The sequence below is a fragment of the Taeniopygia guttata genome, chromosome 18, assembly GCF_048771995.1.
Source record: "Taeniopygia guttata chromosome 18, bTaeGut7.mat, whole genome shotgun sequence".
NCBI classification, from domain to species: Eukaryota; Metazoa; Chordata; class Aves; order Passeriformes; family Estrildidae; genus Taeniopygia; species Taeniopygia guttata.
This window is the reverse complement of record NC_133043.1, coordinates 5,857,793-5,866,657: the sequence shown is the minus strand read 5'-3', so window position 1 is coordinate 5,866,657 and position 8,865 is coordinate 5,857,793. Positions and strand designations below refer to the sequence as shown.

The 8,865-nt window shown below is 51.0% G+C and overlaps 1 protein-coding gene across 3 annotated transcripts in view; it reads left to right on the top strand.

Moving 5' to 3' along the window:
• Positions 1 to 481: 481 nt before the first annotated feature.
• Positions 482 to 8,865, top strand: part of MAP2K4 (mitogen-activated protein kinase kinase 4) — a 61,282-nt gene continuing 52,898 nt past the window's right edge. For 2 of the 3 annotated variants that reach the window (XM_030287163.4, XM_030287162.4), the window contains exon 1: positions 615 to 900. In XM_030287163.4, the coding sequence (XP_030143023.1) occupies positions 630 to 900 (271 nt within the window). In that variant the 5' untranslated portion in view covers positions 615 to 629. Of the gene's footprint in view, positions 901 to 8,865 lie in introns of all 3 variants that reach the window. The other variant, XM_072936880.1, reaches the window with a different exon arrangement.

The following is an 8,865-nucleotide window of genomic DNA, read 5'->3' as shown; positions in this document are numbered from 1 at the left end:
GATGGAGCAGCAGAAAGTCCTCATACTGCTAATACCTGGGACGTCCAGCTCCTTCCTCAGCCTATCTCCATTCATAAAAAGGGTCAGTATTGTTTCTACTACAAAGATGAGGACACAAGGCTTCCTGTAGGGACTTCCCTATGTCATGCAGCAGCCTGGACAGGGTCCACAGCTCTGGGGCAGCAATTTCACTGCTCTATTTCACAGTATGTGCCGTCCCTATGACTAGGGGTGTGGGTTTGTCGGAGTTAAGAGGAATGGTCAGGAACCATGTGCTGGCAGGAACAGCAGTGGCCAAGAGAAGAAAATGAGGGGGAGACTGATGGTGGCAGGAAGAGGCTGATGCCCTGGCTGTCCGGGAAAGCACAGCAAGGAGTTGTGCCCTGTGGTCTCGAGAGAGTCGGGAGAAGTTTGCAAGGGGTTGCACGCGTGTGCTAAATCCTAACCCTAGGGTGAAGATGAGAAATGCTATCAAGCCGCTCGGGCCCCCGAGGGGATGCGAGACGGACCAGCAGATGTCCGGGCGCCGCCGGCTGAGGGGCTGGCGGTGCCGAGCGCGGAGCGGGGTCCCCTGCGGGTGATGCCCCCGGCCCGAGGGAGCAGCCGCGGAGCCGCAGGACCGCCCGGGGATGCCCCCGGTGATGCAGCGCCGCCTCCGCCCCGGCGCAGCGGAGCCGCAGGCGCGGGGCCCCGGCGGGGAGGGGTTTCGCGGCCCCAGCCGGGGGCGGACGGGCGGCGGGGCCGTGTGTCCTGCCCTGCCGGGGAGGGCCCTGCGCAGCGCCGCCGCCGCTGCTCCCGCTCCGCGCACAATGGCGACTCCCAGCCCCAGCGGCGGCTCCGGGGGGAGCGGGAGCGGGCCCGGCCCGGGCGCCGCCGGCAGCAGCAGCAGCAGCATGCAGGGTAAGCACCGCCGGCCCGGGCAGCGCCGGGCCCTGCCGGGCCGCAGCTCTCGCCCTGCCCGGGCCCTGGGGACCCCTGGGCGCTGCCCCCCGCGCTGGGCCGCGGCTGTGCAGCGGCGCTGCCCGCGGGAATCCCCGGCTCGGCCCGGCCCCGCGGCCGCGCTCCGGGCCTGCCCCGCTGGCGGCCTGGCCGCGCCCGGCGCGCTCGGCGGGAGGAAGCGCGGCCCTGGCCCGGCTCGCCGGGGCTGCCGGGCCTGCCCGGAGCTCGGCCCCGGCCGCAGGGACAAAGGCCGGGCTGGACGCGGCTCCGGCCTCTCCCGGCGGGGAAGGGCTGTGCGGCCGCTTCGCAGGCCGCGGCTGCAGCAGCATCCCTGGGGCGGCCGGTCGGAGCGAAGTGCGCTGGGGGCGGCCCGTGCCCGCCGCAGCCCCGTGCCCGCCGCAGCCCCGTGCCCGCCGGAGCCCCGTGCCCGCCGGAGCCCCGTGCCCGCCGGAGCCCCGTGCCCGCAGAAGTCCGCCGGAGCCCCGTGCCCGCAGCATCCCGCCGCAGCCCCGTGCCCGCGGGAGCCCCGTGCCCACCGGGAGACCTGTGCCCGCCGGAGCCCCGTGCCCGCCGCAGCCCCGTGCCCGCAGAAGTCCGCCGGAGCCCCGTGCCCGCCGGAGCCCCGTGCCCGCAGCAGCCCCGCGGTGCGGCCCGGCCGGGGCTGCGGCCCGGCGGCTCTTCCCCGGCCAAGCCGCGCTCCGCCCGGCCCTCCGCCTCCGCCGTGTGCTTTTCTCGGGACTAACGTTTAAGTAAAATCAGTTCAGCGCCAACTTGCAGTTCAGTTTCATTCAGTTTCCTTCCGTTCCGATGGAAATTTACAGTGCTGCAGCGGGTCGTGTTGGTTTCTACCGGCACTTGTTGATGGTTGAGCAGCCTTGCAAAAACGGATATTTGTTTTACAGAAAGGTCTCAGCAAACCCTTTGAGTTTCTCCTTTAAAGTTAGACCACTGAAATGTACTCTCTGCTTGAAAAAGATTGTAGGCCTTATTAGGCTGAGGTGGCACAGTGCTAGTTTGTTTGGTTTTCTTAATTAAATACAGGGATGGTAATATTAAAGAAGCAGTTTACCCTGTTTTGGGACCAGGAAAAAGGAAGGGTTGCTCTCTCTGTGACAGGAGTGTGGGTACTGTTGTGCAATAATGTTTGTCACTATTACTCGCTATATTCTGTGTGAGTCCTGGTATGGGCTGTGCTGAGACTGGTGGGGACTTGTTTGGGCAGAGAACTGATGGTTAAACTGAAAAGCTTGGTATATTTGGAGTAAAAAGGTGAATTTTGGCTCCTTATAGCTTCCCCTGCATGAAGAATTGGGTACCTTTTGGGCCTTGTCAAGGTAGTATTATCTGTCTCTCAAAAACCTGAATGCCAGACTTTGTGCATTAAATGCATGGATTAAAAACGTTACCATGATATGCCAAAACAGTTGTGGTTTAATAAGAACAAGCCTTGTTCTTGTAGTGCAGTGTTGCCCATTGTATTTCCACCTGACCCATTTCTCATATTTGAGTTGTTCCTCTGAATCACCTGTCTCTTCCAAGGCTGAGAGTTGGTTTTGCACGCTGGTACCTGTGATGCCCTGTGAGCTTGTGGTGATGTAGCATCTGCGTGCTCTCTCCAGTGGAGGAAGGGCACTTGGTTCTGCTTTAGCTGGTTTAAGGTGGCTGTTTAAATATGGATTCAGGACCATGGGCCAGGGTGATGATGCCCAAGTGCTGGTGGTTTTCCCTAAGGTAACAGGCGAGTGTTCAGATGTCCCAGGAGGAGTTGTGAGTGAGATGCTGGCTGGGCTCTGGAGCAGCAGGTTGCTGTGACTCTGATGGCTCCTGGAACCTGCAAGAAACTCCATCCCAGGAGGAGCTGTGCTGCCACATCACTTGAGTGGGATGGCAAGGGGCTGGACATGGCTGCAGGTGGTGTGCAGGATGCTGGGGCAGCTCTGGCTGCTCTCCAGGATGCACAGTGGCCTTGCCCACAACACCAGTTCCTGCTGATGCCAAGGCAAGCCGAGCTGAACAAGGAAAACCCCACAAAAGTGTCGGGAGTTCTGCAGTTGGGAAGCCCAGCTTGTGCCTGTGGTGGGGCTGGGCAGGCACTGGAGCAAGGGAGGTGCAGGAATGCATTGCTGGGTGGGGAGAAGAGTAGGTAGGACTGCATCAGTGTCGATTTAATTGGCTTAAACAGCATGACAAGGTGGAGCAGGGAAGTCATTAAGCTGGAAACAAGTAATTATATTTAAAAAAAAAAAAAAAGTTTTGCACAGTTAATTTTCAGCCACAAACATTGACTGGGCTTGTGCAACTGCTTCTGTGAAGGAGGTGGGGGTGGGAGAGGAAGAGGGTGGAACTCCTGTGCCAAAGGACTGTGACAGTGCTCCCCTGGACAGCAGTCTGTTCCTTTTGGAGACCTTGCCCAGAGGCCATGTGCTTGGGCAAGCTTGCCTGAGGTGAGAGTCCCTTGCAGGAGGTTTCTGTTTTGGTGTCAGGGCTGGCAGTTTTATAAGGAGTGTCAGCTGCCAGGGCAGTCATCAGGGCCTGTGGGTAGGGAGGAGTTGTGAGGATGGTAGTACAGGGGAGAAGTCTTTGGAGAAATTGAGGCCCATCACACTGATCTCCAGGGCAAAGGCAGCAGATCCAGAAGATCTCTGCAGGCCACCCAGTTTTGGTTTTAATTCTGTATCCTACACAGTTTTTGATGCACGCAGGCTAAAGTCCTCCAGGTGACAATGCAGAAGTGAAGGGGCACTGCCCTGTCCTTGTGCTGGGCTCACTGTGCAGCCATGGCTCTCAAGCCTGGTGATCAAGCAAGGGGTTGCTTCAGACCTTATTATTATTATTCACCCTTATTCTGCGTGCCCCAGCTTCACTCTCACGTCTTCTCTTGGCTACCTGGATCAGCTGCCCATGCCAAAGGACCTGGAGCTTCATTTCTTCCCACAGAGTCTCCTGGCCAGTGCTGTGTTCAGCACTGTGAACACAGTGTTGTGTGCTATGTTCAAGGCACAGCTTGGAGACAAAGAAGAGCTGGAATTCTCAGTAGTAAAATAGGTCCTATTCCATAATTTTTTAAATGTCTGTTGTGTGCAGATTGAATGAAGTCTGTCCAGATGCTGGTGACTGCTGGTGTGAGGAGTTGTCATTCTTTCTCATGTGTAATGTTGAAGTTCAGGAACAGTCCTATTATATATTTAGTGTCCTAGATGTTTTGTGGAGGGAACAGATTCTGTGGAAGCAGGATACCTTTGACAATGATTTAAGGAAAAACCAGCACCCAAACTGTAATTGGAGTAATTTTGTGTTTCTCTCATTGCCAAAATTAGTAGTAGTCATTACTGCTAACATTACTCAGAAAATGATAATTTGAAGAATGGTGGTATGAAATCTAGAAATGTAGTTTATTCCAAGGCATAGGGAGAATTTTGATTCTAATTAAAACCTGTGGAGTCACTCATCCTAACTACAGTGCCAAAGAGGAACTGGAACCACTTATAGCTGATGGTTATGGAATCAGCTCAGCTGCAGTGGGCACTCAGGAAGACTGGAGGCAACTGGGACTTCTCCAAATACTGGTGTGCTCTGGTGTCTTTAAAAAGAAAAGCAGAGCTACTGTGTGTGTCTTCTCAGAGTGTATATCACAGCTCAGATGTGTGGGGTGGGAATTCCTGACTGGTTCAGCCAGAATTTGGGATTCTCAGTTCCCTTCACGTTTGTGTGGTCCTATTTGCTCCTTCATTGATGTCTGCCCTCTTCGTCTGACTCCAGCCATTTTAGCAAAAATCAGAGGAGGTCTGTCTCTGGTGAGAAAGTCCTTTGTGGGTATGAGGCAAGGAGCCTGGACAGGGAGGTTGTTAAGAGGTGTCTGAGTGCAGGAGGAGATGAACTAGAGTGTCTCTCTTACCCTTGGATGCCATTCATGACATCAGTGGTCTGATGTACATCTGTCCTGTACCTTTTTTCTGGCAGAAAAGAGCTGCTGGGAGGCTTTTTGAGAGGTCAGAAATTGCTCATGTTTGTGATGGACTTTGTCAGTCGCTGTGGTCAGGTGAATTTGGTGTGGGTGTGTAATGTACACTGTGTCAGGAGTAATCATGGCTCCACACAGCACTGGCAGAAGCAGAATATTGCTTGAAACCATTTGTGGGCTGACTGCAACCAGGCTGATCCTCAGTGTGGGAATTCAGTAAGAGATGCCATGGTTCCCATGTCCTCCTCCATTGCTTGCTGCCTTGGTGAGTGCATGGAGTGACTAAAGCTGCTCCCCTCCCCACTTTTACCCTTGGTGGAATGATCAAACCATTTTTGTTAACAGACAGCACTGATGCAGGCTGGCTCTGGCAGATTGATGGGTGTGTGTCTACTTGGGCATATTTGCATTTGTTAAGAATGATAAAAGTTGTATGGTGGGCAAATCAGCATATTTAAGTTCATTTGTGCCCCAGTTTATTATGGCCATGTCTACTTTGAGTCTTGGTGTAAGCTTGTGTGTGTAGGGTTCTATTGGCATGTGGGCATATGGTTTTGCATTTTGCCTTTCTGTTTCATTTTACTTTTAATCAACTGATGGGTTTGATATGTCTGTTTTCCTGGTAAAGGGGCAGCCCAAAAGTACTAGTTAGTCTCCTCAGATGCTGGGAGGCCTTTTCAGTTATTTTATGCAGGAGGTGTGGAAGTCACACTGTTGCACATCAAAATCAGAGTTATCCTGCAAGAGAAAGATGAGTTTTGTGAGGAAACAGAAAAAGCCAAAATGTGTGCTTTCCAAAATTCATGTTGTTGAGGAGTCCCTGAAATTAAATTTGTGTGTATGCACTGAAGTGTTGCTTACAGGAATCTTGTGTAACCACATCAAGCTCTGCATGTATCAAACACACATAAACAGCTTTTTAGCATCATGCTGCTTTGAAGTTGGATGTCTTCTGTTGGATTTAGATTTGATAAGATTTTATGTAAAACAAAATGTGGAGGTCTGCTTCCTGGTGGATGAAGCAGGCTACCTGTTGTAGCCTTTGGAGAGTGGAAAGGCAAACTGTGTGAGGGGAGGAAGCTGTGCAGGGTGTTTGTGTGGTGCTCTGCCCTGTGGGTAGGAACTGGCAGCAAATATCCATCTTCCAGCTCCACTGAAGTGATGTTTGTAAAGAAGGTGTTAAAATCTCTGAATGGATGTGATGCTTCTGGCACCCTCTCAAAGGCTGGAGTGCACTGATCTGAACCAGCATTGGACAGGTGCTGGTGATGTTCCCTGCTCTCATGTACCTCATTTAAAATGGGTTTCATTGTATTTAAATGCCTCTTTAGATGTGCATGTGTGTCTTGCCCTTTTGCCTTGTACTAAGACAGCAGCATCCTCTCAGGCAGGTGGGAATTGCTATGCTGCAGCAGCAGGCTGGGGGAAAACCTGCCTGATACTGGCACTTGAAGCTTTTCACTATGGTTTGAGAAGTATCACCTTGGAATATGGGCTTTTTCATGGATATTCTGGTCAATACGGACTATTTTTATTATTATACAATGTTGTCTGCTGGATATAGAGAGATGAACAAATGTTTTGGGGATTCCTTTGTTGATCCTGATCATTTGTGGTTGCTGGGCTGTAACATCTCTTCTGCAATGAGAAACTGAGTCCCTCTGATGACACTCATTCAAAAGAATCTCTAAGTCTATTTGCTTAGGCATTATTGCATTTGTAAACTGTTTTTATGATGGTTTGGTTGATTTCTGGTTTTTATTTCTCCCTGTGCAGTTCTGCTGCTGCTCCTTTGGCCAATGCCTTCAGTAATGTGAATCTTCCACCGTGTTATTCCAGGCTGCTGGTGTTCCCTGCAAAGGGCTTTTGTCTGTCTTCTGTGTACTCAGGTTTCTTTTAATCTTGTGGATTTGTTTGATTGCAGAAGGGATGTGTGAGCAGTGGGTAAATGACAGTGCAGTGCTTGTTGAGCACAGAAAAATGTCTTTCAAAAAGGTGTGTTACTATAGCTGGTTTACTTAATATGCAGTAGTTACTCATGATAAATCCTTGGAGAGAGACACTTCACCTGTGTTTCTTCGGTTCAGCTCACGGCTAACTTGAATACTGTGTCTCTGCTAGGCTGAGAATGGAACAGCTATTGCATGTTTGTTGTCCCTCTGGTTTGGAGGATGTCTGGAACTTGAATTTGAGGTGCACCCTTTGCAGTTAGCACTGACTTGGCTGTCAAAATATTGAAACACTTGATTATCAAAATCAATGAGAAGCAAAGTATTCAGAGTTATCCTGAAAGTGCCCAGGGGTTAAGCCATTGTTCATAAAGTGTGAAATGCAGGGAGAGTTGATTTCATTACATTCTCCTGGGTCAGGATTGCAGGAAGGATTTGTGCAGCCTTGGAGCTTTGATTTTTACTCGTGGTTATGTTAGTGTCTGAACAAGACAAAATCATTTTTGCTGTGACTCTGCACCCTGTTTTCTACCCCCACCCACGTCTTTGTACTGCTGCTGAGTTGTTGGGCAAGTTATCTCTGTTACAGGTCTCTTGCTGAGGTTTGCTAGGGTGGATTTATGTAAACTGTGCAGGAGATGCTTGGAAAACTGCCACTGCAGGTGGCACCTCATGTGACAGCCTCTCGAAGGGGTGCTCCTGTGCTACCAGCATTGAACTGACTGCAAGAACTGGGTGGACCTTTTATATACATGTACCTTTAACATACACAGCCCATCTGTTCACCTTGTAGGCATTTCCCATGTTGGACCATGTTTGTCCCCTTGCCTCATGCGTGGTCCCAGCTCAGGACCTGTCTTCCCTCTTTGGAGCTGTGTCTGAGTGAATTGGCCTTTTTCCTGAGACCCTGAAGCTGAAGGGAAGGATAGACTGCAGGGAGATTTGCAGTAGGAGAGACTTGAACTAATTCCTGTGATTTAATACAGTAAACTAGGAGCACCCAGAGGACAGTAGGGATGTGTTTTAAACAAAAGTATGTAAAATAAGACTGATAAACTTTGGCAGCCAAAATAACATTTGGAAATAATGATAAGGAGGGAAGGGAGAGTTGAAAACTTGCTCTGCCTCAGCAGTGAAGCACTGTCAACCTGAACATTTGCATTTTGGAGCTGGTGTTCTGGACAGGCTGTGGTGCTGACTTTAGTTCTAAACTTCTCATTACACTTTTATTTTATGTTACATTAGTCTGGTTCTTATGGTCATCTGCAATCTTAATGGGTTTGCTTTTGTTTGAGGGGAAGCTTTAGATCTTGAAGCTCCCCATGATGTACATTCCTGGTCTGCTTAGGTGGCTGTTTCTTCAAGATTAGTCATGGAGTTCATGTAGGTGTGACATGTCTGTGTCTCCTCGTGGTTAGGTGGAAAGATGCAAACATGATTTTTATCAGATGTCCTAGGTTTGTTTAAGCACAGTCCCAGTGGAGCTCTCTGCAGCCCTGCTGGGTGCCTGCTCCATGCCTGCACAGATCCTTTGCAGGGCATGTGAGGTATCATTGGCCTGGATTTGCATCAGGAGTATCATGTGATGCTGCAGAGCATCTTCCAAAATGTGTGACCTTGACACCTCAGGCTGTACCCTCGTGGTGAGATCTCTGCTGTTGCTGTTAGTGAGGAAACACAACACGTTGCCAAGTATTGCTGCCCATCTCCCTCCTGTTTCTCCTCTCAGGTGAGCTGACCTGCCCTGTACAGTGACAGTGTTGAGTATGAGCATCAAGGGAGGTGGGAGTATGTGTATTGCACAAACTGTGTATTTATCGAGTTCCTCTTCTGCAAATCAAAGCCTTGGTGTTTGCCCTTTACTGGAGGCAGGGCAGCCCTCCAGGAAGCAGGCAGCTCTGCTGCTCCTGGAGCAAACAAAGAGTCCAAGCGCCAGGAATTAGTCTGTGCTTTGAATAATTTATCTGATCTTTCTGAGGTGCTTCTGGAGATGCCCCGTGGGGTAAGGAGGACAGC